We start from the raw sequence: 27,671 nt of genomic DNA on the forward strand, positions 1-27,671 counted from the left end.
ATGGTCTTCCTTCTCTAACCATGACCATGATTGTTCTTGGCAAACTTTTCTGCACAAGTGGTTTGCCGTTGCCTTCTTCTGGGCAGTGTCTTTACCAGACGGGTGACCCCAGCTATTATCAATACTCTTCAGAGATAATCTGCCTGGTGTCAGTGGTCACATAACCAGGACTTGTGATGTGCACCAGCAGCTCAAACAACCATCCACCACCTTGTCCCATGGATTCACGTGACCCTGATCAGGGGCTAAGCAGGTGCTACACTTTACCCAAGGGTGACCTGCAGGCTAGATGAGGGAAGGAGCACCTTACACCTCCTTTGGTAGAGATGTATCTACCCTGTCACCCAAAAACAATTATAAAGGATTATAGAAAATAAAATTAGAAGCATGGATATTGAATAATATGTGCATAAATACCAGCATGTATTTACAGTGTTAACAACATTTTTAAAAAGTGGTTTAAAGTGTTTACAGAGCAGTGCAGTGACTGAGGTGCCAGAAAGAGAGGGTGAGGCCTAACTAGAATGGTTGATCAGTTTAACAGTCTAGAGGAAGCAATTTTTAACCAAATTCTTGGAAGGAATGCAGAACGAGCAGAATGTAGTTATTGAAGAGGTTAAGCAAAAACTTTAGGAGCATACAATATTTAGGCAGTGAAGACATTAGTTGTGCCTTGGTGTTTCTGGAGGAGCTTAAATAAGGCAAAAAAACATATGATTGAAAAGGGTATAAGGAATGACAAAATCACCTTGAGAGGAATGGTGGAGGTTAACAGATGATTAAAGAGAGCCAATATTAGAGGTGTTGTGACTGTGATTGAAGTTGCCAGGAGACACTGAAGTTGATGATATAGAAGCCTATTTGGCACACAAGCAGGCATCATACTGGAGACACTCTTAGAAAGGGTTCCCTGACCCAGTATTACATGACATTTTTACATGCTAAAGAACAAAGGTAACAGCAGGACAATTCTATAGTTACAATGTATCTACAATGCTTCCTTTAAATTGCATATAATTATCAAACACTTCTATCTTCACACCCACACTCCAGACGCACAAAATGAATGTTAATCACCACTGACCCTGGGCTGCTTTCATGCATATGCAGACATCTCAGGTCAGTGGAGTGTTTCTTGGTTTGCAATCAACCCGGTCTGCAGCTCCAAGAACACCATTAATCTGGTTTGTGTATTAAACTCTATCTACAATCCACCTTCAGGTCTAAAGACAGGTTATTGTTGTTGAAATTAATATTTGCTGTACACTATAACTTCAGAATGCACCCTAACAGGAGGCAGTTTGTGGGAAGAATGAGAAGCAGGTTTGTTATCACTGACATTTGTCATTAAATTTGTTGCTTTGCTGCTAGTACCAACCACTGGTTACTGTTACTTCCTCTGTCTTGTCAGGTGCTCAGATATATATGGATGGACCACCTCTGTAGTGATGCCCACCTCCACTAAATCCAGTATCGAGTTTGTTGATAAAACGTCTTTTTTATCCAAATAGGCAAATCTTTCCGGGACGAACAATGTGAAGCAAGGAATGGGTATCAGACCGACGCCAAGGGAGTCAAAACGTTCATGGAGTGGGTCCCAAAGTACGCCGGAGTGAGCCCTGCAGATGTGTGTAAATTAACCTGTCGTGCAAAGGGAACGGGATACTATGTAGTATTTTCCCAGAAGGTAAGGGGCAACCTTTTTTTCAAACACAAAGGGTGATATCTATGTGGAATGAACTGCCAGTGGTTGAGGCAGGTACAATGGCAAATTTTAATAGACATTTGGACAGGTGCATGGATTGGAATGGTTTGAAAAGCAATGGGCCACAAGACATAAGAGAAGAATTAGCTCATTCATCCATTCAGTCTGCCCCACCATTCTATCATGGCTGATTTATTATCTCTCTCAGCCCCATTTTCCTGCCTTCTCCCTGTAACCTTTGACACCTTTACTAATCAAGAAGCCGTCAACCTCCACTTGAAATATACCCAACGACTTGGCCTCCACAGCCTCAGAATAGAGGGACATCCCTTTTAGTACAGAAATGAGGAAGAATTTCTTTAGCCACAGGGTGATTAATCTGTAGAATTCTTTGCCACAGACAGTTGTGCAGGGCAAATCATTGGGTGTATTTAGAGCGAAGGTTGATAGGTTCTTGATTAGTAAAGGTATCAAAGGTTATGGGGAGAAGGCAGGAGATCGGGGTTGAGAGAGATAATAAATCAGCAATGATGGAATGGCGGAGCAGACTCGATGGGCTGAATGGCCTAATTCTGCACCTATGTTTTATGCTATGGAGTTGTGCGTAATGAGCATTTTCTGACTAAACAAACTCGTGTGACAGAGACCTAGTAGCTTATTCAGCAAGTGCAGTTCCGTCAACAGAATGATGTGAAGCCATTTGTACACCAACGTGTCCGCCAGTTGGTTTACTTTGAGCGATGTGATTTGGGACTGGGTGGTGCTTTTGGCTGGTGGACAGCAGGATGGACGGGGCCTGTCTTGCTGCCAACTGTCGGAATCCTAAGTGAAACAGTTCTGGAACAGACCCAGTCCAGCCTCAAGTGATCGTACAGACTGAGGTTTAGTACTAAGTGTCAGCCTCACCCAGTAATTCCATTCATGTGGTTGAGGGAAGGGATGCACAAGAGGGTGTGTTATAATGTCCCTGAATTAAAACACATGGGCAGATATTCTAAGTTTGTGGCAGAAACTGCAAATCTGTTTTTATGATGAATGCATATAATTCCATGTATGTGGTTGAAGGAGATGAAATGGCTTTCTGGTACTTCAGCTGACCTGAGGCAACTCAAGGGAAAGGGCATCATCGGTTACGGGGAGAAGGCAGGAAAATGGGATTGAGAGGGATAATAAATCAGTCATAAGGGAATAGCAGAGCATACTCGATGGGCAGAATGGCCTAATACTGCTCCTATGCCTTATGAAATTATAGTCTTGTGTAGATGCTATAACCCATAAATGTGACACTATGTCCATGGCATTTTTTTTTTGCCTTGATGAGCTCAAGCCTTTAAGTCTTCATAACTTCAAGATTCTGACATTTTTAAGAATTCTGCAATTTTGCTTATTGCAGCTACAATAAATGAGTGGTTAAATCACTAGTCAAACAACTTAATGGTGTGAGTTCAGATCTCACCTCTGCCTTTGGGGCATTTATTAAAACTTACATGTCTAAGTCAAGTCAAATCAATCAAATTCAATCACCAACAAGAAATTCCAGCAACACACACAAAATGCTGGAGAAACTCAGCAGGCCAGGCAGCATCTACGGGAAAGGATACAGATGACATTTTGGGCTGTGACCCTTCATCAGGAGTTCTTTTTTTCCCAGCTGCCTGGCCTTCTGAGTTCCTCCAGCATTTTGTATGTGTTGCTTCAATCAAATTCAAGTTTAATTATCATTCAAGCATACATGAATACAACCAAACGAAAGAGCATTCCTCTGAGGCCAAGGTGCAAAAGATACACAGCACATTCAAAATGGCGAGCAAAGAGCATAGTCACACAAAAAAAACGTATGCAGCCCAAGACCCAGAATGACGTGTCCCGCAAATTGATGATACAGTTCCCGGCAGTGTCAGTACAATCCAGCCTGTCATTCCACCAATTGAACCCATTGAAATTAAAGATAACCTTTACTTGTCACATGTGAAATGTATCATTCGTGTTGCTAGCATGCTGCCCCTAAAATTCTGCAATGGTGACTGTTTAAATGCTCGATTCTTTGCTTTAGGGAAGTAGATTTCCTGGCCTACCTGTTGCTCCGGAAATGGCTGAGAAATGCGTTGAAGATTAGTTTGGGGACAGATGTTCAATGTCAGCTTTTTCTGTCAGGTTCACATTCCATGAATAAGTTTAACAAAAAAAAACTTTGAACAGCAATGTGAAATTAAATATGAATTAGTGCTTAAGAGTTGAATGCATAAAGATGTTAAGTCCTGCAGTTCTACAGCAGTGTAGTGGTTAGCACAGCGCTTTACAGTACCAGCGACCCGGGTTCATTTCCCACCGCTGTCTGTAAAGAGTTTGTCTGTTCTCCCCGTCACTGCGTGGGTTTCCTCTGGGTGTTTTGGTATCTTCCCACAGTCCAAAAACATGCTGTTTGGTAGGTTAATTGGTCATTATAAATTTTCCTGTGATTAGACCGATTAAATCGGGGGTTGCTGGGCAGCATAGCTCAAAGTGCTGAAAGGGCCTGTTCCACATTGTATCTCAATGAATAAATAATTAAAAGACATAAGTGCAGAATTAGGCCATTCAACCCATTGAGTCTGCTCCACTGCTGATTTATTATCCCTCTCAACTCCACTCTCCTGCTTCTCCCCCTAACCTTGAACGCCCTTTCTAATCATGAGCCTATCACCTCCACTCTAAATATACCCAATGACTTGGCCTCCACTGCTGTCTGTGGCAATGAATCCCACAGATCCACCGCCCTCTGGCTAAAGAAATTCTTCCTCATCTTATATTTTTAGAGTAAACACTTCATGTAATATGGTGACCAAAATTACTTCGCTTCTTGGCTCTTTTCATCTATAATTGAAGAAAGATTGTGTTACTGAATGTCTTTGCCAATAATGATCCAAAGTGTCATCAAGTGAGCCTGCCTGTGCTTTGTTAATATTGGCTTTGACACATTCCTTCCCCACCCACTGTTAACTACTGATCTATAACCACATCCTAACTGAGAAACGTAAAACCAATATTTAGTGCCCATGACTTTGTAAAGCCTTTTACTGGCTTTCTTGATGGACGTCCATTTCACATGAAGGGCGGAGAGGAATGGACCTGCAAGGGTGTGGCTCAGAACCTAGACGCGGTTGAGTTCACTGCTCATGAAAGACTTAGAAAGTAGCTAAATAAGGAAGGAAACTTTCTTAGAGAGTTGCTGCACACGGCTTCCATCCTCGAAAGCAGCTAACTACTTTGCAGTATTCTAATTAACCGTGGCTGGATCCAAGAAATGTCATGTCAGATAAGTGACCTCTCTGTCTAAAATTCTCTGCACTGCAACCAAGCTGAACTTGCACCAATTTAAGTCGGTAACTTGCCCCTTTGAGACTAGGAAAACAAATTCAGCCCCAATATTAATTCAGTTTGCCAGATGACAAACTGGCTGGCTGGCAATGTTCAAAGTAAATTTATTATCAAAGTACTTGTATATCATCATGTACAACCCTGGGATTAATTTTCTTGTAGATACATTTCAGTAGATACAAAGAAACACAATGGAAAGAGTGAAAAACTACACACAAAGACAGATAAACAACCAATGCAGAAAAGAAAACAAACTACAAATGCAATAAAATCTATAAGTAGATAAATAAATAATAATAAGAACATGAGATGTAGAGTTCTTGAAAGTGAGTCTATTGGTTATGGAATCAGTGAGGTGATTGAAGATATCCACGCTGTTCAGGAGCCTGATATTTGAGCGGTGATAACTAGACCTGAACCTGGTGCTGTGGGACCCAAAGGTCCTGTAGCTCCTTCCCAATGGTAGCAGTGAGAAAAAAGCATGGCCTGGATGATGGGGGCTCTTCATGATGGGTGCTGCTTTCTTGTGGCAGTGCTCCTTGTAGATGTGCTCAATGGAGGGGAGGGCTTTGCGTGTAGGCTGTATGCATTATTTTTTGTAGACTTCTCCATTCTTGGGTATTGGTGTTTTCATGCCAGTCAGGATACTCCCCACTGGGCATCTATAGAAGTCTGTCAAAATTTTAGATGACATGCCGAATCTGTGGCAACATCTAAGAATGTAGAGGCGCTGCTGCGTCTTGTTTGTAATCGGACTTGCATACTTGTGTTACATTGGGGGGAGGTGGGTGCAAGAAGTGGGCAATTGAAGCCTATTGCGGTGGCACCTCCACTATTTTAATGACTTGTGCTATGGGGGACATGTCTGCAGGGACTCCCTGTCCCACAATGGTACTTGCTCCAAATTAAGGCCGAATGCACCTTTCGACCCTTCTGCTACACTGAGAATTATTTTCAAACCCAAGCCAACCATCTCCCATTTTGTGATTTATCTCCACCTTGCTCCCATTCTTGTCAATGTAGGTGATATTCCCTGGCCCTTCTTAAAAGCATCTGGAAACACTTGGGTTTTGACTGCATGGAGGTCCCTAGAACCTTAAAAAAAACACAAATATAATTCTGGCAATTGGCTCCTACACTACAGAGGCCTTCTTGTTTGAATGAGTTATTATTTAATTGGGCCTTACAGGAGAGATGATTGAAGGTCTGGATAATATTGCTTGACTAAGTCATGGCTCAGAATGTGAAGTATCAACTGAGTTAATATGCAACATCGTTAGATTGCCAAATCAAAACGTATTTACCATAATGTTTTACAAAGTTTCCGTCTAAGGAAGATCCTGGTTCACCTGCACCAGTTCTTAACTTTGAGATGGGTTTCTATGTCCTCCATATGCAGTTTGTTTACTTGGAACACAAGTAACCCTTGCATTTTTCAGGGGTTGCAACAAGGCGGTTTGATTAGTCAAAGCCACTGCTTTGTAGTGCCTGAGACAGATTCAGTTCTGACCTCAGTTGTCGTCTGTGGGGAGTTGCACAGAACGTTGAACACTATAGCACAGTGCAGGCCCTTTGGCCCACAATGCTGTGCCAGCCTTTTAACATACTACAAGGTATAAGGTCTATCTAACCCTTCCCAACAACATTGCACACATATATTTAACCAAGAGTTTCTCAACTCTCCCTAAAGCTTGAAGTTCAAAGTAATATATTATCGAAGTACGCATATGTCACCATCTACAATCCGAGAATTTCTGTGGAAAAGTTTGCCAAGAACAATCATGGTACTGGAAAGACCATGATCGTCTACGTCATACGACACGGCACGTAATGAATGAATGATAGTCAGGATAGATGGTCTGAATCTTTTCCCCCAGTGGAGGGAATGAGGTCATTGGAGCTTGTCCTGGTGTTTCTGTACCTCTGGGTTTTTACAGGATGGGTTGCTAGTCCCATGTCCAACCCTCCTCATTTCACATTATTGGGACTGTCCATAATGGAATTCAGAGTAGTATATGGTTACATATGCATACTTAGATAATATATTTACTTTGACTTTGACATTGGTCTATAACCTATGTTGGACCTCGTGGTATATTTCCAGTTTCTCAGATTGTATTTTCTTTTCATCCCAGGTAATAGACGGGACGGAATGCCAACCATACAGTAATTCACTCTGTGTGCGTGGCCGCTGTGTGAAGACGGGCTGTGATGGCATAATTGGCTCCAAACTTCAGTACGACAAGTGTGGAGTGTGCGGTGGAGATAGTAGTACATGTGTGAAAATATCTCGGACCTTTACCAAGAGAAGGTAACGTGAGTCAATCTGATACATTTTGCGGTAATAAGATGAACAGGGTACATGGTTTATATAGGTAGCAATGTATATTATACAGGGTCACGTGAACCCATGGGATCAGGTGGTGGACGGTCATATGAGCAGCTGGTGCATATCACAAGTCTTGGTTTTGCGACCGCTGACACCAGGTACACAATCTCTGAAGAGCATCGATAATGGCTGGGATCACCCATCTTGTGGGTAACCCTAGGTAAATTCTATAGTAAGGATATGTTCAGCACAGCTTTATGAGCCAAAGGGCCTGTATTGTGCTGTAGACTTTCTATGTTTCTATGACACAGCCCAAAAGAAGGCAATGGCAATCCACTTCTGTAGAAAAATTTGCTGAGTCCATGATTGAGTCACTGAATCATTGTCAAGTCCATGATTTCCCATATCATATGACACAGCCCATGATGATAACGATATTGGATGTGGTATAGACTTGAGGGACTGAGTTATAGTGAGAGATTAAGTAGGCTGGGACTGAGAGGTGATCTTTTAGAAGTGTGTAAAATCATAAGGGGCATAGTTAAGGTGGATGCAAACAGTCTTTTCCCAGGGTTGGGGACTCAAGAACTAGAGGGCATAGGTTTAAGGTGAGAAAGGAACGGTTAATAGGAGCCTGATGGGGGCAACTTCTTTCACACAGTGGGTGATCCATGCGTGAAACAAGATGCCAAGAAGTGATTGATAAATAACTCCTAGAAGACATGAACTTGTAAGTGGATAGGAAAGGTTTAGTGGGTAGACCAAATATGGACAAATAAGACTAACTCAGCTTGGCACCGTGGTCAGCATGGATGAGTTAGGCTGAAGAACCAGTTTCCAGCTCTATACCTCGGTCATTGGAGACCGTCCCGAGGAGGTTTACGAAGTGATCCCTGGAATGAAAGGGTTAACTTATGAGGAGCCTTTGGCTGTGGGAGAGTACTCACTGGAGATTGAGGGGGATCTCATTGAAACCTACCGAGTATTGAAAGACCTAGACAGAGTGGAAATGAAGAGGATGTTTCCAACAGAAGGAAAGTCTAGAACTAGTGAGTGCAGCATCAAAAAGGACATTCTTTTAGAAAGAAGATAAAGAGTAATTTCTTTAGCCAGAGGGTGGTGAATTTGTGGAATCCATTGCCACAAATGGTTGTGGAAGCCAGGTTATTTAAAGCGAAGGTTGATAGGTTTTTGATTCATAGGGCATCAAAGGTTATGAGGGGAAGGCAGAAGGATTGAATGGCAGAGCAGACTCGATGGGCTAAATGGCCCAATACTACTCCTGTGTCTTATAGTTTTATTGTCTATTGGTGGGGAACAAAATTGCTCTGTGGGCTGGTATAGAATTGATGGGCAGAATGGCTCACTTCTGTCATCAGGGAGTAAATGTGGAATTTAGCTTGTGATATTTATTAACACATCTGTCTGATTAATATTAAATAATACCCATCTCTCATACACACCCCACTCCCACACAAAAACCTCTAAGTATTGACATCATCCACAGTGATGGGAGATTCCATCTTCCTCTGTTTGTCTGTCATGGGGTCAGAAGTGTTTATGCAGGGAAATGGAATACTATTTACATTTCCTTTTCCTATTTTTTCTCTCATTTGTAATGATTGCTCACTACCATTCCAATGGCATCTGGGGATTTCTGGTGCTCTGTTCAAGCTGCCTTTCTTGATATGTAATCCTGCACTGTGGCTGCCTGCAGCCAGTACCGCAGTGGATGCAACATCTGCAACGCTGAAAATCGGAAAAAGCTGAGGCTGAAACACTTCAGTTGCAGCTTTACAAAACTCTCATTAGCCGCATCTGGAGTATTGCCCACTGTTCTGGTCGCTCCACCACAGGAAGAATGTCAAGGGTTTGGAGAGGCTGCAGAAGAGGTTTACCAAGATGCTGCCTGGATTAGAGAACATGTGCTTAATGAGTGCTTGGACAAACTTGGGTTGTTTTCTCGAAAGCGGTGCAGGCTGAGGAGAGATCTGATAGAGATATATAAGATTATGAGAGCCATAGACAATAACTTTCCTGGGGTTGAAATGTCAAATATTAGAGGCATGCATTTAAGGTGAGAAGGGGTAATTTCAAAGGAGATGTAAGGCGCAAGTTTTCTACACAGAGTGGAGGGTGTCTAGAATGTGCTGCCTGGGGTGGTCATTAGGGATTTTAAAAGACTTTTAGACAGGCACATCAATATGAGGAATGTGAAGGATATGGACATTGTGTAAGTAGATGAGATTAGTTCAGTTGGCCATTTACTTACCAATTTAATTGGTTTGGTACAACATTGTGGGCCAAAGGGCCTGTTCCTGTGTTGTACTGTCCAATGTTCTAACACTCAGTGGGTCCAGTAGCATCCACAGAACGTGAAATGGCCAATGTTTCAGGACCAAGACTCTTCATCAAGATAGCACTGATAAAAGTTAGCTGTTTCTCCTTCCACAGAAACTGGTTAACCATAGTCCTGTTGAGTTTCCAGCATTTTCTATTGGTTTATTATTACCACATGTACCAAGATGCCGTGAAAAGCTTTGGCTTGTGTCCCTTTTGAGCAGGCCATGTCATCAAGATAGTAAAAAGAAACGAGGATGCTGAATCCGAATCAATATCACATTTAATATCACTGACATACGTCCTGAGATGTGTTTTTTTGTGGCAGCAGTACAATGCAAGGCATAAAAATTACATTACTGGTGAAGGGTCTCGGTCTGTAACATCGACTGTTTGTTCCTCTGCATGGATGCTGTCTGACCTGCTGAGTTTCTCCAGCATTTTCTGTGTGTGTGTGGGGCATCTGCAGAACCTGTTGTGTTTATAAGATTTATTATAGGCTGCCAAGCTAAACCGTGCAAAAGAAGAATAGCAAGGTTGTGTTCATGGATTGACAGACCATTGAGAAATCTGGTAGTGGAAGGGAAGAAAGAGAGGAGAATATAGTGTTACAGATACAGCAAATGTGCAGGGCAGATATTTAAATAAAGTACAAGGGCCATGATGAGCTAGATCAAGCGATCAAGAGATCATCTTTCAATGTACAAGAGACCATAAGACCCTAGGATATAGGAGCAAAATTAGGCCATTTGGCCCATGGAGTCTACGCCGCCATTTCATTGTGGCTGATTCATTTCCCTCTCAGCCCCAATCCCCTGCCTTCTCCCCGTAACTCCACATCCACTCTTTTAAGGGCTTTCAACATTCAAAAGCTTTCAATGAGATTCAGCCCCTCATTCTTCTGAATTCCAGTGAGTACAGGTCCAGAGCCATCAAACGCTCCTCATATGATGAGCCTTTCAATCCCAGAATCATTTTTGTGAACCTCCTTTGGTCTGTACAAGAGTCCTATAACAGTGGAGTAGAAGCTGCCCGTGAGCTGTTGGTACATGCCCTCGAGCTTTTGTATCTTCTGCCCGATGGGAAAGAGAAGAAGAGAGAATAACTAGGGTGGGAGATGTCCTTTATTATGATGTCTGCCTTCCTGAAGCAGCGGGAAGTTTGATGGAATCATTGAAGGGGAGGCTAGCTATGCCAGGACCAGCAGACTCAAAAACTGTTTCTTTCCACAAGCAGTAACATCAACACCTCCTCCCACTAACTCCCCCCCTCCACTACCTGATCATTTCCTGTCTGAGTCACCTGATGTACAGACACTCCTGTGCCTAGCATCACTTTATGGACTTTATCAATCTATGTATATAAGCTATCTTATGTATTTATATTTATTGTTTCTTTTATTATTGTATTCTTTATCTTATTGTATACTTTTTATGCTGCATTGGTTCTGGAGTAACAATTATTTCAATCTTCTTTGCACTTGTATACTGGAAGTGACATGAAACAATCTTGAATCTTTGGCATGCTAGATAGGGTCTATCTATCCAACTGTCAGATACACAGTATCTTGCTGTCTTGGGCAGAGCAGTTGCCGTACCAAGTTGTAATTCAGCCGGATAAACTGATCTTGTTCTTTCACTGCGTGCTTTCCAATCATTGCAAAGCCTCTGTCTGCAAGACCCCCAGCTTCATTCTCTGGCCCGAGAAGACTAAGGCAGCCCAAGTGCCTCCAATTCCTCTTCAGATACAAACTGCATCTGGGTGCAGTCTGTTAAAGAAGAAGGTGAAAGCAAAAGGCTGAGAAGAGGAAGAAAACTTCCTCCATTCCAGTGTGGATCAGATCCATGTAAGGAACCAAGCTATAAAACATAGGAGCAGAAGTAGGCCATTTGGCCCATCGAGTCTGTGCCACCGTAACAATTTAAAGTTTATTGCTATTCAGCCATACACGTGTATACAGCTAAGTGAAACATTGTTCCTCTAGGGCCAGGGTGCAAAGCACAGTACATACAGTCACACACAGCACGTATAGTTACAACCCAGCCCGTACAGTCACAAAATAATATTAGCACACATCCCTGAGTGATCATTACCATGGAATAATAAACCAGCCCTGTTTATCCATCGTGACTGATTTGTTTTCCCTCTCAAACCCATTCTCCTACCTTCTCCCTGTAACCTTTGATACCCTGACTAATTAAGAACCTATCAATTTCTACTTTAAATATACCCAATGGGCTGGCCTCCACAGTTGTCTGTGGCAATGAATTCCAAAGATTCACCACATTCTGGCCAAAGCAAGGGTTCCTAACATTTTTTTATGCGATGAACCAATACCATTAAGCAAGGGGTCCATGTCCCTAGGATGGAAACCCCTGGGCTAAAGAAATTCCTCCTCATCTCTGTTCATCCTTCTATTCTGAGGCTGTGCCCTCGGGTCCTAGACGCCCCCACTATAGAAAACATCCTCGCCGCATCCACTTTATCCAGACCTTTCAGTATTCAGATTTCACTGAGAACCACTTCACCCTCCCCCACCCCATTCGTTCTCCTGAACTCCAGTAACCAGACTGAGATTCATGTTGTGGCTTCTGAAACAGCCTGGCAGTTGTAAAAGTTTCAGAATCTCCTCAGAACAGGAGCAGGGATCAAATATCCCCATGAGTGGAGGGCGGTCAGTAATTAGCAAGTAGCTAGTTAAGAAATGCACTTAAGATACGTTAATGCGCAATAATTGTCAGGAAGAGAGGGAAGGCTGTTTCCAACAACAGTCTCTAAATATTTACAGGCCTGACTCCCTGGGGTTTCTCAGTATCCTGAGTTTCACTTGTTTATATAACATCAACGTTCAAAGTAAGTTTATTATCAAAGTACGTCTAAGTCACCAGATACTACCCTGAGATTCATTTTCTTGTGGGCATTCACAGTAGAAGGAAGAAATGCAATAGAATCGATGAAAAACAAAGAATAACAAACAGCCATAAGAAGAATTGAGAATGTTTCCTAGTCTAGCACCAGAGGGCATGGCCTTCTGAATAGAAGGATGTTCATTTAGAACAGAGATATGGAGGAATGTCTTTAGCCAAAGGAATTCATTACCACAAATGGCTATAGAGGCCAAGTCATTAACTATATTTAAAGTGGGGGCTTGATTAGCCGGGGCATCAAAGGTTACTGGGGAAGTCATTGAGAGGGATAATAAATCAGCCATGATGGAATGGCAGAGCAGACTCGATATGCCAAATAGTCCAATTCTGCCCCTATGTCTTGTCGGCTTGTGGTGTTAAGACAAACTGTGCAAATGCCCACGGTGTGACACTAACTTACAGCAGCTCAGAAAGTTCACTTCACCATCTCTGCTAGGGAGCTAGCTGAGGTGCTATGTTATTCCTCAGCCGGAGAGCTTCAACCAGCTTGCCCACCCCCATGCAGAAGCCAGTCTGAAACAGACAGTTTATTTTTACTGAACCTTCCTTTGAACACTGGAATTTCCTTTAGTTTAACCCATGGGAGCTGTCTTATCCATGATTACAGTTGTGGAGGCCTTCGAGATGGAATTCTACTCCTGATGACAATTTATTGACCCACTTGCTGGAAAGTGAATGGAGGACTGGGTCCAGCTATGCTGCTGTTCGTAGTTAGATAACCTGACAACTTGCAGCCTGGAACTATGCCCTATGTACAGAGGGATCTTGGAGTGCAGGTCCTCGGCTCTCTGAAGGTAGTGACACAAGCAGATAGGATGGTAGAGAAAGCACACAGTGTCCTTGACTTCATCAATCAGGGAGCTCTGAAGCTGTCTGCATGTTCGCCAAGTAGTGAAAGGGTTACTACACTAGAACATTGAACACATAACATGACAGCACAGTACGGGCCCTTTGGCCCACAATTCTGTGCTGACCTTTTAACCTACTCTAAGATCAATCTAAACCTTCCCTCCCACATGGCCTTCCATTTTTCTATCATCCATGAGCCTATTGAAAAGCCTATTAAATGCCCCTAATGTATCTACCTCTACACCCACCCCTAGCAGTGTACTCTACACGCCCACCATACTCTATGTATATATTTTTTTTAATTACCTCTGATACTCCCCCTATATTTTTCTCCACTCGCCTTAAAATTATGCCCCCGCTTATTAGCCGTTTCTACACTGGGGTAAAAGTCTGGTTATTGACTCTATCATCTTGTACACCTCTGTCAGGCAGATTCTCCTCCTATTTCAGTCCAAAGAGAAAAGCCCAAGCTTGCGTCATAAAACATGCCCTCTAATCCAGGCAGAGTGCTGGTGGATCTCAGCACCCTCTCTACATCCTTCACGTAATGAGGTGACCAGAACTGAACACAGTACTCCCAAGTGTGTGAGGCATGATGAGTGAGGGAGGCCTCTGTCAGTCAGGGTCAAGCCATGGATGTTGTGTCCTAGCTGTCTAGACATGCAAGCATGGGCAGTACGATATGGAGGGCAAGATGTTGCCCGTGTCCCAAACTCCCCCTCTCCGTGCATCTGATGAACCCAAAGGAACATCAGAGACCAGTACAGTTTGGTAGCAGCGGCATTGCTGGAGTTACCAGTCAATGTAGGAGTGCCTTAGGGACTCCAGCTCTGGAATTTTCCCCCAGGGTTTACTCCAGAAGTCTTCCCTATAAGAGGGTATAACCACAAGGCAGTGGAGTTTAAGATCAGAGTTTTTCTTCTCCTAGATGAGCTGCCATCCTCAGCTGATGAGTCCCATCTGCCAAAAGCAACTGGTTTTAAGGTGCCAGGAACCCACTTTTGCCCCTTCTCCTGTCAGTAGAAATGGTTCCACCAAGCTTAGTAGCTAAGCCACATGTGAAGGCCAGGAGCTGAACTTGGTTGTCAGAGGCTATTTGAGACACACACCATTGGGAGCATTTAATAGACAGTGGGAGCTTATCCCCATTATCCAACCCCACCTCCACCCCCCCCCCCAATTATAACAACCTCAGGGAACTGAGCTTGGTAATAAAAGTAATAGTAGAGAGGTCACTCAAGTCGAGTATGATGTTCTCCTAAGAGTTTGTCTACTGGTAGGTCCTCAAGCGGCTGTAGAGGCTGATCCAGGGTCCGCAAATCCTGGTGCAGTGTGGACATGAGTAAGTGGTGGCGGTGATGAGTGTTTGGGTCTTTTGGTTGTTCAGTCTCTGCTTCCGCAGCTGCCGCTAGTTCTCTGTGGCACAGCACAGGTCGATCTCATATAGCACCACTCCCTCTTGAACAGATATCCTCCAGTTGCACCTATTGAGTGTTATGTCTTCCCAGTTTTTAGATGTAATGTTGAATTTCTTCAGGCTGATTTTGATGTTGTATTTGAAGTGTTTCCTTTGCCCACCAGGGGCTCGCTGACCTTTCTTCAACTGGAAGTAAAGGATCTGTTTGGGGACGTGTGAGTTAGGCATTCTGATGACCTAACCTACCCATTGGAATTGGTGTTGCTTTGTCATGGTTCATGTTGGCCTCCTCCAGTACACCACAGTAGCCTACTGTAAAAGCCTACAGTGCAATTTTAATGATATTTGCAACCCAATGGCTGATTCACTAAAGTGTTAAACACTTACTAGTCTGGGCTCGTCTGCTTTGATCTACGTTGGCCAGTGCAACATTGGGTTTATACCACCTACAGCTCCTGCAGGTTAAAATGAAGGAAATTCCTGCATTCCGCAGAATGCTGTGAAAAAATAAATGGCATCAGTTGCAGTCTGGTCTCTGCTCAGTGACAGAAACTTCCACTGAAGCAGCCTCTGCGCCATTTCTAGTTCAAGGGCACAATTACCAAGGTCACAGGGTCATCAAAGACCGTTGTGTGGTCTGGGCCACTCCAGCATAGTCAGTCTGATGTCCGTAAACCTCGAAAATCAAGGGGTTTTTTTGAGAGAAAAAAAACACACAGATGCTAATCTCCTGCTCGTGAATGAAGGTCTGTCTAATGGTGCTGGAAACTCTATTCACAAACACGCGATCCAGATGTGGAGGCTGGATGCAGGGTCTCACAGGCAGATGTGCGCTGGGCCAATGAAACTTCCAAACATCAAGTGTTACCAGCTGTTTAACAGAGAGAATATGTACAATATGTGCAACACGTAGATCGAACTTGCAATTAACGTTGTCATGATAAATGCAACCAAGCTAGAGAGGGTGCAGGAAAGATTCACAGAATGTGCCAGGTTTAAGAACAGCTCTTCCCTCCACTATCAGATTTCTGAATGGACCATGAACACTACCTCACTGTTCTGCTCTCTTCTTACACTATTTATTTATTTTATTTCTTATTGTAAATTATGCTCATTTTTTCTGCATTGCACTGTAGTACTACTTCAAGCCAACAAATTTCATGATGTACACTCAGTGGCCACACTTTATTTGGTACCTCCTGTATCTAGCAAAATGGGGGCTGAGTGTATATTCATGCTGCTGTAGCCCACCCACGTCAAGGTTTTGACATGATGTGCGTTCAGAGGTGCTCTTCTGTGTGTGATTATTTGAGTTACTGTCACATTCCTGTCAGCTTGAACCAGTCATCCCATTCTCCTGTGACCTCTCCCATTAACAAGGCATTTTTCCCCACAGAACTACCGGTCACCAGATGTTTTTTTTATATTTCGTGCACCAGTCCCTGTAAATTCTAGTGACTGCAGTGCATGAAAATCCCAGGAGATACGGAGATACTCAAATCACCCCATCTGGCACCAACAATCATTCCACGGTTCAAGTCACTAAGATCACATTTCTTCCCTATTCTGATGTATGGTCTGAACAACAACTGAACCCCTTGACTATATCCGATTACCTTTATGCATTGAGTTGCTGCCACATGATTGGCCAATTAGATATCTGCAGTACCTAATAAAGTGGCCAGAAGTGTATGTTAGTGATGATAAACCTGATTTTGAATCCAGGAGACTGGATAGGCCCGGACTGTTTATCCTGCAGTGAGGGAGCCTGAGTGGTGACCTCACAGAATTTATAAAGCCATGAGGGTTGTTGATAAGGTGGATGGACAGTCTTTTTCCCACAGGTTAGGAGAGTCTGAAACTAAAGGGCACAAGTTTAAGCAGAGAGGGAAAGCATTAAAGGGGATCTGAAGGGTAACTTTTTCCACAAAGGGTGGTTGAGTGTATGGAACGGGCTGCCAGAGGAAATGGTTGAGGCAGGTACAATTACATAGAAAAGACATTTGAGTAGGTTCACAGATAGGAAGGGTTTAAACCAGGGGTTCACAATTTTTTTTATACCATGGACCAACACCTTTAAGCAAGCAGTCCGTGGACCCCATGTTGGGAATGCCTGCTTGAAAGGAACATGGGCCAAGTGCAGTCACATTGGACAAGCTCAGGAAGGTATCTGGGTTGGCATGGATGAGCTGGGCCAAAGGGCCTGTGTGACTCTTGGTGTGAGGCTCTCATTTAAGGAATTGACAGCCAGCTGTGGTACATTGCACGTGGCGGGAACGTGCCTGTGATGGCCAGCACATCACTTGAATGCTCTCGGGGGGAAAAGAGATGATGTGCCTGGAAATTCCCAGCCTTCAAACCCATCAGATCTATCCCTGTACATCGAAACATACAGTGAAACGCACAATCTGCCCAAGGATGTGCCTTGTTTTCTGCCACCAACAGAGCATGCCCATGATGCTTAGAAGAGCAACACAAGCCTCAACAACAACAACAACAACAACAACAACAAAACAAAGCAAGGACCAGAATAACAACAGCAAAACAAGCCCCTTTCCCACCCACCCACTCACCTACTCACATGGACAGGCCTCAAGCCCATCACAGGCTGCCTCTGGGCCTCCAGTCCTTGGCTCTGAACTCTCAGACTCGTAGACATCAAACCTTCAAACTCAAGTCCCTCGTCTGGACTGGCAGACTCGAGCTTTAGGCCTCTACCTCCGGACTTGCCGACACTTGTCTCCCAGCTTTTGAGATTAGATTGTAAATGAGATATGAAATTGTGTGTTAAATATTCCAATGATAGTATTAATACCTTTGTTTTAACTGAATATATCCATGCAGCAAGTTCCACACACTGTGAGGAGCATTTGTTCAGTGAGATTGGCATAATTTTCTAGCTCAGTCTCGTTACCATGGATACCAGTATTTGTACATGGCAATACATGTAAGATCCCCATAATCAAAAGCTGAAATGCTGCGATGTTACAGTTTGTTGCTACATAATGCAAAGAAAAGCAGGATTTGTATATCTTATTTATTTAGGGTTACAACAGACCAACAGTTGATGGGAATGTGGAGAGCAGGTAAAGGGATTAGTGTACGTGTACACTAGTGTTCACCATCTAGTGTACGTAGATGGGAATGTGTTGGTCAGCATGGACTCAATGAGCTAAAGGGCCTATTTCAATGCTCTGAGTTTAGTGTCCGCACCCCAAGGACTCATTCTTCCTACCAAAATACACCACTCTCTCGAATTTCATCAGTTATATGTCTGCCCATTTTAACAGTCTGCCGTAGCTTCCTTGGAGCGTAGCAATCAGCGGAAGTGGTGGATGTGGGTTCCATTTCAACATTGAAGAAATCTGGTTAAGTACGTGGATGGAAGGGGTGTGGAGGACCATGGGCCTGGCGCACATCAATGGGACTAGGTAGAATGAGTTTGGAATGGGCTAGATGGGCTGAAAGGCCTGCTTCTGTTCTGTACAACTATTTTACAGGTTTCATATGAAGTTGTATCTGTACAGAGTCACTTATGTATCAGACGTGTAACACAGATGGCAGTAACCCCATTGCTGACCTAGGAGCTCCTTCAATCGGACAGCATTCTACACACTTCTCAGCTCCATCCCCTATTTATTTATTCCCTATCCAACTTTATTTTTATATAATTCTTTGCTCTATAATCATCCCTCCAGCATTTTGTGTATGTTACTCTAGATTTCCAGAATCTCTTGTGAAGGTGAAGAAATCTTCAGGTTTAATGGAAATAACAAGTGTTTGATAATAAAATAACGTGTTTATCAGTGCTGACTACATCTTTTCTTATCTCTACAGTGTTGGGTACAGAGAGGTAACGAGAATCCCAGCTGGGGCAGTCCATATCAAGGTGAGACAGTACAAACCCAAGGGTCAGCAGCGATTCACTGCTTACTTGGCAGCCAAGAGGAAGAACGGCGACTACCTCTTCAACGGCAAGTACATGATTTCAACGTCTGAGACTATCATCGACCTCAACGGCACGGTGCTCAACTACAGCGGATGGAGCCAGAGGGACGATGAGATGCATTCAATGGGCCACGGCCCACTGAAGGAGCCACTGGTAATTCTGATTCTGGCCACCGACCCTAGGAAACCAGTTGACGTGCGTTACAGTTACTACATCCCGAAGAAGCCGCAGGCTGCACCCAGTGAGAATGCCCTGAAAACTCTGGCCGCGCAGTCTCATCTTCCCCAGTGGATGACAGGACCTTGGTTATCCTGTTCCAGGACCTGTGATACTGGCTGGCAGACTAGAACCGTTCAGTGCAAGAATGGAGAGGGGAAGTTGGCCAAAGGATGTCCTCTGTCCCAAAGACCATCAGCATTTAAACAGTGCTTTCAAAGAAAATGTTAATGCACTTTTCACTGTGAGAGTTCCTTTCTTTTTAATTTTGCCATTCCATTTTCTGTTTTAATTTAAAATTCTCGAAGGAAAGGAAGGAAAATATTCTCAGTATACCTTGGTGTGAAGCAGAAATGGCTTCAGCATCAAGGACGTGGGCAGAATCTGTCTCATCCAAATGACTGCACATCAGAGAGTGGGGGAGCATCGGACTCATGCCCCTAGGAGTCCGCAGGCTCGGTGAGAGTGAGAGGGTGGAAGCCAATGGCAGCTGGCACGTCACCTACCTCAGATGCCTCCCTCGTCTACACTGAAGTGAGAACCAAGCGGCTGTCTTTTCCACAGTCATCGGGCAAGGCATTGACTCCAGAATCCTCTCCGACCCTCCCGGCAAAGCAGATATCCAAATTTCTGGCACGGCCACCATTTTCTTTTGCTCTTCCATGGCCTCTCAGTTGTGGCCAGTGACTGATTCCTAGAAGTTTGGGAGAGTGCAAGACTGGCATTTTCTTCAATGACTCCAAAGACGATGCAAAACGCCAGACAAGCGGCCATTTGTAAAAGGAATGGTTAAACTGGTGACTTAATGAGATCACTGCACCTTGCAGACTCTAAGTTGAACTTATGCCACAGTGTTTGCGTTAGAGTGCTTGTGGACGTTGCCTCTCACTACAATCCTGTTGTGAACCATTTGAAATAGACTTTCTTAAATGAGGCACTGACTGATTCCAGTTTGTAATTGCAAATCTCTCTGGCACAAAATAAAGAGCTGACTGGAATTGAACAGCAGAAGAAATGTGAGAATAGAAAATCCAGCGTTGTATTCCTGAAGGATCACCAGCTGGACTGCATTCCAATGCGCACCTCCAACTGATGAGTAAAAAATGCAGGCTTGAGGCTGCACCAAAAGAGCTTTCCCAGAAAACAGTGGCTTTTCAGAACACCTGAATCAATCATCATCTCAACTTGCCATTCTTGAGTGAATATCTGTCCACAGTTTGTCCCAACCCACGGCGTACTCTGCTTGGCGGGTCAGTAGCCCGCACAGAACTGCAATGGACAGAAAGGACATGTTTGCGTTTAATCTCCGACTGAAGGAATTCTTTTGTTCCTTTGACACATGCTTTATCTATGGTGCAGGAAAATCTTGTTATAAGCCAGTGGGAACATGGCATTAATTGTCAATAAGGTACTGTGATCAGATGAAACAGCACTTCCTTGCAAAGTTGTCTCATGAGGGGATGGGGATATTGAAGGGAAGTAAATTCAGACCCAGTTCTGGTATTTACTTGGCAAAAAAGTTCGTCAGATCGTTTTCAGTATCTATCAATTCCACGTGACGAGAGAAAGCAGCGTGTGGGAGGCAGGCTTTCTTTTGCAAGAAAGTTGACCTTGCACTCCAATTAGAATTGCTGCCTGAAAAACCAGACTGTGTATTACTGGATGGCATGAGGGGCAGCCCTGGTCCAATGGAGACCAAAGGCACTCATCCCGAGAAACCTCTGCCTCACAGCTGTGAGCTCGCCAGAGGTCAAGGGACAAGTTGGTCAGTCTGTTAGTGAGCTTCACCGAGCGCCCACTGCCAATTCCACAATTTAAAGAGGGGTGTGGTGACTTGCGTTAGAAGTAGTTGACTTTACTCACCATTCTGCAGTGGGCTGTATGGAGACATTTAGGCTGTTTCTGATCAGCTAGCTGGGATTCCCATGGTAACAATCAAAGCAGTGCTTAGAACCTTTGATCTGCAGAAGTTACTTGCAGGTGGGAAAATGTGCAATTTTTATAGTTAATACTTTTATTTTCATTTCTTATTCCCTCATTTTAATGGTCAGCTGCCATGCCACTTATAAGATGCATCATAATCTCTTTCCAAATAGCTCCGTTATTACTCATTCCCAAACTAGAGTTGTACCTGTGGCGTCAGACCTTTCCCTGTCCCTATATATCAGGAGAATGGGGTTGAGAAGGGATAATAAATCTGCCATGATGAAATGGTGGAGCGGACTAGATGGGCTGAATGGTCTGATTCTGCTCCTGTTTGGTACAGAGAATCCATTGCTGGCAGGCTTGGTACAGCAGTGTGTCAGTCAATCAGATAAGAATCAACCACGTCGGCCAGTCACTCATAGGCTGGTGGTTTACAAGCAAGTTTCCTTCTCAGAAGCGCATTAACCGATCACTTCAGCACTTCAGATAACCCAACCACTAATGGTCAGTTTTACTGCTGCCAGCCTTTAAAGTTCCAGACTCTCTGTAAACTCAATGTGAAGTCACAGACTCGCTAGAGGAGAGTTGGCATTCCATTCTTTGGATTATTTCTCCAGAGTTCAGGCTATACATGACGTCCGTCCGATAACATAACCACTATGAATAAATGCACCATGTGGCATTGAACCACAAGTTCAGTCCTTTCCCTACGCTTCATCTCAATGGAACAAGTAAAGATAAACACAAGAGATTCTGCGGATGCTGGAAATCCAAAGCAACACACACAAAATGCTGGAGGAGCTCAGCAGGCCAGGCAGCATCTGTGGAAGGGAATAAACAGTCAGTGATTTAGACTAAGTGAAGATCATTGAGATAAGATTGTTCAGCTCCTCTGAAGGCTGACCCCCTCCAGTCTGTTTATTTATCTTTACTGTGTTTAGGCTAAGCATGCCTATCTCCTATCAGTAAGTAGCCTCCTCACAATATCAGCCAAGATTTTTTTTATCTTATTGAGTTACAGCATGGAATAGGCCCTTCTGGCCTTTCAAGGTGCACCACTCAGCAATCCCCCAGTTTAATTCTAGCCTAATCACAGGGCAATTTACAATGACCATTTCTACCTACTGGTACAAAACTGGCATGTCTTTAGACTGTGGGAGGAAACCAGAGCACCCAGAGGAAACCCGCGTGGTCACAAGGAAAATGGACAAACTCCTTACAGGCAGCGGTGGGAATTGAACCCAGGACGCCCGTACTGTAAATCATTGGGCTAACCACTACATCGCCATGCTGCCATTTATAAGCGGAGGTTTCACTTTCCCAAGGGGGGGATAAAAATTACCTCTTATAATGGGGTTGAGTGACCATCCCAATCCAGGGAAAACCCTCACCGCAGCATCTTGTGTCTGCAGTGCACCCCCGGTCTGGCTGTAAACCCACAGCACGTGGAAGAATGTGGCCTTGCAAGCCGCTCAGTCCAAGAGAGCAGACTTGAGCATTAAAAATCAGCTCCCAAATCCTGTGAAAGGATAAACCCCTCTGTCACAGGGATCAATGTAAACCACTCCTGTTAATTCTCCAAAGCCCATTTAGACCAATTAGGAAGTAGTCAAAGTAGGGTCAGAAGCGGCAGGATATAGATTCGAAACCTTACACAAAACAGCTCAATTTGTCAAGGTTAAAATAAATCTTCATACCAGGAAGCTCAGTGGGGAGTTCTAAAGAGAACGAAGTTCCCCTCTATTCTTTGTCAATGGAGATATGTTGGATCCAGATGCTTTTGCAATCCAGATGTTCTACAGAAGTCAAGAACGAGACATAAAACCTATTGATAGCAATTTTATTAAGTGTTACAAGAACATTGAAAAGACTAAGAGAAAAGTAATTGTGTCGTCTCACACCCAGAGCAAAGAAACAAAAATTCCAGTGATAGCAATTAACTTATAAAATAGCCAGATTCAAGTGGTATGACACCTGCCACTGAAAACTAAGAAGTTTCTAGAAAAAATACAGAAGCAATTATTTGTACCATAATTACCGGAAAATTCACCATTACATGTATATAAAAATGCAAGTGAGCATAAGGAAGTTAGACTGCGGGAAAAAATAACAATTCTATACTCAAATCCAACAGGTGCAGAAGTCATCAACTCCTCCAGCACCATGTAGATTATAAACCTTTGAACATTCAAAGCTGAGCTCCAATACAATGGCCGCTGGTGTAACAAACCGGAGAACCAGAATCACTCTGACATGAGACTGAAAGCCCAAATTTCAAGCTAAATTGAAAGTATAATGAGTAGTTTTGGGCCCCTTATCTAAGAAAGTATGTGTTGGCATTGGAGAAGGTTCATTAAATGATTCTGGGAATGAAAGTGTTAATGTATGAGGAGTGTTTGCTGGTTCTGGGCCTGTACTCGCTGGAGTTTAGAAGTGGGGGGGGGGGATCTCACTGAATCCTGAAAGGCCTAGATAGAGTGGGTGTGGAGGGGATGTTTCCAATATTGGGAGAGTCTAGGACCAGAGGGCACCACCTCAGAATGGAAGTACATCCATTTGGAACAGAAATGAGGAGGAATTTCTTTCACTAGAGGGTGGTGAATCTGTGGCGGCCAAGTCATTGGACATACTTACAGCAGAGGTTGATAGGTTCCTGGTTAGTCATGGTGACAAAGGTTATGGGAGAAGGCAGGAGAATGGGACTAAGGATAATAAATCAGCCTTGATGGAATGAGAGAGCAGACCTAAAGGGCTGAATGGCCTAATTCTGCTCCTCTGTCTTATGGTCTAAATTCCTGGCAAGCCCTCCTCTATGTTCATCTCCCACTGGATAATTGTCTCTGGTACAAAGATGAGAAAATCTGCAGATGCTGGAATTCCAAGCAACACACACAAAATGCTGGCAGAACTCAGAAGGCCAGGCAGCGTCTATGGAAAAAAAGTAACAGTTGACATTTTGGGCTGAGGCTGTTCATCAGGAATTAAGCAGGACAAATCATCAACAGTTTACTCTTTTCCAAAGATGCTGCCTGGCCTGCTGAGTTCCTCCAGCATTTTATGTGTGTACTTGTCTCTGGTAGACAGGTGTGACCATGTCAAGGATAGAAGGAGCTCCAAGAATGTGTCAAACTGTTCACTAAGTCTGTAAATCTTTCCATAACTTCTCAAGTTTACCCCAGGGAATCTTGACAACAACCATTACTCTTTAGCAAGATGGAGCTTTCAGCACTTCAAAACAAATAGTATTGGTGTTATTTGAATGGGAATAGGCAAGAAATAAACTTGACTCTGGCCTTTACAGTTTATGAAGGCCAATGTCTATTATGCATCACTACCTGTGGATATTATCTCATGACGTGGCACATTTTCAAATAGGGAAACCTCTAGTTCCAGCAGCCAACGTTTGCTTCTGGATGGAATAAAGGACTTCTCTAATTCCCAGGGAGCGTGATGAACTGCCAGTTCAAAACTGAGTTCAGGCGCCTCAAAGCTTTAGGGGTTGGTGGGGAGAAGAACAGGTGGTGGGGGGAAGGGGATGGGTAGAAGCTCGTGGAGGGTGCAGGGTCGAGTGATGGGCAAGAACATTATCATTTACACCTGCAGTCTTAAACTCGGGTGACATGTTTATTGGAAAGGAAACAAAATGCTCTTCAGGTCAGGCAGCTTGTGTGGAAAGAGAAACAAAGATCTCAGGTCAAAGAAAAAAAATGTCATGCAAAACAGAAGTTTTTCATTGTACCTCAGTACATGAGACAGTAACTTAACAATATACCAAAGGGTCATGAACCTGTAATATTCAGTCTGTTCCTCCCTCCACAGCTGCTCCCTGACTTGCTGAATGTGAACACCATTTTTTAAACAGAAGAGATTCTGCAGGCACTAGAAATCCAGGGTAACACACCCAAAATGCTGGAGGAACTCAGCAGGTCAGACAGCATCTACAGAGAGGAATCAACCATTGATGTTTCAGACCAAGACCCTTTCTTCAGGATCCTTCATTCTCGAGTCCTGATGACGGCTCTCAGCCCGAAACATCATCTGTTTATTCCTCTTCATAGATGCTGTCTGACCTGCTGAGTTCCTCCAGCATTTTGTATGTGTTGTTCTACAATTTCTTTTATTTTGGGTCTAAATGATTCGCAGGAGATTTTTTTTGGCTATCTCAGTGTGCGCTATTGAGTAGCAATGGATAGGATGTGTTATTCTGGACTCTGCACCCCACACTCTTCATTGTTTTCATAGCTGGACTATAGACATTTGAAATTTGTTCCACAGTGGTTTAACAAGTCCCTTTTAGATCTAGCAGCTTAAGAAAGAAGAAAATATATTTCTGCTGTGAAAACCTTTCAATGGGGTCTCCAGAAAGAGCAGGGGGAAAAGCATTCCATTTAAATTGTGGAAAAAAATCCTGAGGCACAGCACTGAAATAATTTATTTTGTTTTTGTACAACCGATATGTGTGATTTTAATGTTTTATTTATTGTTATTTAATTTTGAGAACACCAAACAGGCAATTTTTTTTTGGAAGAGAAAAGAATTTGCTGTTGTGTCCTGTTTTACAATTGTGTTTAATTTATGCTTCACTCTTGTGAATTTTCACTTTTTTTTAAATATATGTATGTATGTTTACGTAATGTACAGCACTGGTTGCCTTGTGTATTATTGTGATGTGTTTTCCTTCATGCAGTTATTTTGCCGTTTGTATTCTTTGAGATAAACTGCACTTATCTTTTATGAAAAAGTAATTGACTGAGGCAGGATGTCAAATCCACTCTAATACTTGTTTCAAAAAACGTAGCAGTTCTATAATGCATATTAATCATGTCAAAGACATCTTTTTTATCAATTATTTTAAGCCCAGCAGTAATATCCTGTAATATACTGTAACATTAATCATTGCTGTATGTGGAACTAATGCCAAAATTCATCTTTTTTTTAATGTGTGTAAATTATATATTCTCAAATGCAATACTACAGTCTCACAATTTAATTCTGATGTTTAATGGTTGCATTTCAAAGATTATTTCCGTATGCAGTTTCAACCCTGCAGTTTCATATTTTATACACTCCCTCTTATCTTGTCAACACATGGGGGGTGGGAAACAGAAAAGAATAATTTCATGAGTTCAAGAGACACAGCAATGAAGCATCTTTGAAATTGTGTTTTAGTGTGGTCTGGGAGCAGAATTAGGCCATTTGGCCCATGGAGTCTGTTCCACAATTTCAACATGACTGATCCATTCTCCCTCTCAGCTCCAATATCCTGCCTTCTCCCCTTATCTCTTCATACCATAACCATTCAAGAATCTATCAGCCTCTGCCTTAAAGATACGTACAGATTTGGGCTCCACAGCCACCTGTGGCAAAATATTCCACAGATTTGCCACTATCTGGCTAAAGAAATTCCTCCTCATCGCCACTTAAAAATCGACGCTCCTCTATTTTGAGGCTGTGTCCTCTGGTCGTAGACTCTCCCACCATGGGAAACATCCTTTCCACATCCACTCTATTGAGGCCTTTCAACATTCGATAGGTTTCAATTAGGACGCCACTCATTCTTCTGAATTCCAGTGAATACGGGCCAAGAGCCAAGAAACACTCTTCATATGACAAGCTGTTCAATCCTGGAATCATTTTTGCTTGTATATGTGGTGCATTCTTCCTCGCAATTAGGATTTCCAGAGCTTTCTATTGTAGATTGCTCCCATCTCCCTCTGTGAAATAATGGAAGATACTTGCGATTCCCTTGATTTTGATCTTAATGGCTGCCTGCTATGTGGGCCAGAAAACAAATATAACTGAAACTGAATACAGAAACCTCATGCGATTTGATTCAGCTTGGAAGCTGAAGGGAGTATTTCCATTCACTCAGTGGCCTTCTGCAAAATTGGAATGCTACCAATGTATATGGAAATGTGACAGTTCTTGCAGTGCAGAAGCACACACTGATCAATTGGCACTTGTAATGGTGGGCAACTCTTGGTGGGATAAATGATTTTATTTATTTATTGAGATACAATGACCAATTAACCTACCAACCAGTTCATCTTGGAGGGAAGCAGAGTGCCCAGGGAAAGCCACACAGCCCTGGTGAGAACGTACAACCTCCTTACAGAGGATGCTGGGATTCATCACCGAACTCTGATCCCCCCCCAGGCAGTAATAGTGTTGCACTATCAGCTGGGCAACCAGGGCACCCACCCCATGATTAAGTAGCACAATTCACAAAAGCTGGAGGAACTCAGCAAATTGATTTTTCAGGCAGAGAGCCTTCATCAGACCCAAAACGTTGACTGTTTCCACAGATGCTGCCTGATCTGCTGAGTTCCTCCAGCATTTTGTGTGTGCTGCTCCAGATTCTGCACCTGCAGAATCTCTTGTGTTTCTAAGCAGTAAGATTTATTTGATGTTGGGGCCAGCCCATTGGAGAACTTATCAGAAAAGCCTCAATATAATTCATTCAGGGGTTTGGAATACCTCAGGAAAACTGTAGCCAGTGAAATACTTTTGATGTAGGACAGGGTTTCCCAAGCTTTATTGTGCCATGGAGCCTTACCATTAACTGAGGGGTCCGTGGACCCCTAGATTGGGAACCCCTGATGTTGGGAGATGAAGCCACTATGCACAAACCAGCTATTCTGCTTCCTCTTAGACTC

At 43.3% G+C, this 27,671-nt stretch overlaps 1 protein-coding gene across 1 annotated transcript in view; it reads left to right on the forward strand.

Annotated features, from left to right (window-relative positions):
- adamts5 (ADAM metallopeptidase with thrombospondin type 1 motif, 5 (aggrecanase-2)) overlaps nucleotides 1-25,984 on the forward strand; it is a 59,693-nt gene extending 33,709 nt beyond the window's left edge. Inside the window, exons 6-8 of the mRNA XM_073044833.1 lie at nucleotides 1,512-1,687; nucleotides 7,198-7,373; nucleotides 18,762-25,984. Of these exons, the coding sequence (XP_072900934.1) occupies nucleotides 1,512-1,687; nucleotides 7,198-7,373; nucleotides 18,762-19,320 (911 nt within the window). The 3' untranslated portion in view covers nucleotides 19,321-25,984. The remainder of the gene's footprint in view (nucleotides 1-1,511; nucleotides 1,688-7,197; nucleotides 7,374-18,761) is intronic.
- The last annotated feature ends 1,687 nt before the right edge of the window (nucleotides 25,985-27,671 follow it).

Source organism: Hemitrygon akajei, chromosome 5, assembly GCF_048418815.1.
Source record: "Hemitrygon akajei chromosome 5, sHemAka1.3, whole genome shotgun sequence".
Lineage (NCBI taxonomy): Eukaryota > Metazoa > Chordata > Chondrichthyes > Myliobatiformes > Dasyatidae > Hemitrygon > Hemitrygon akajei.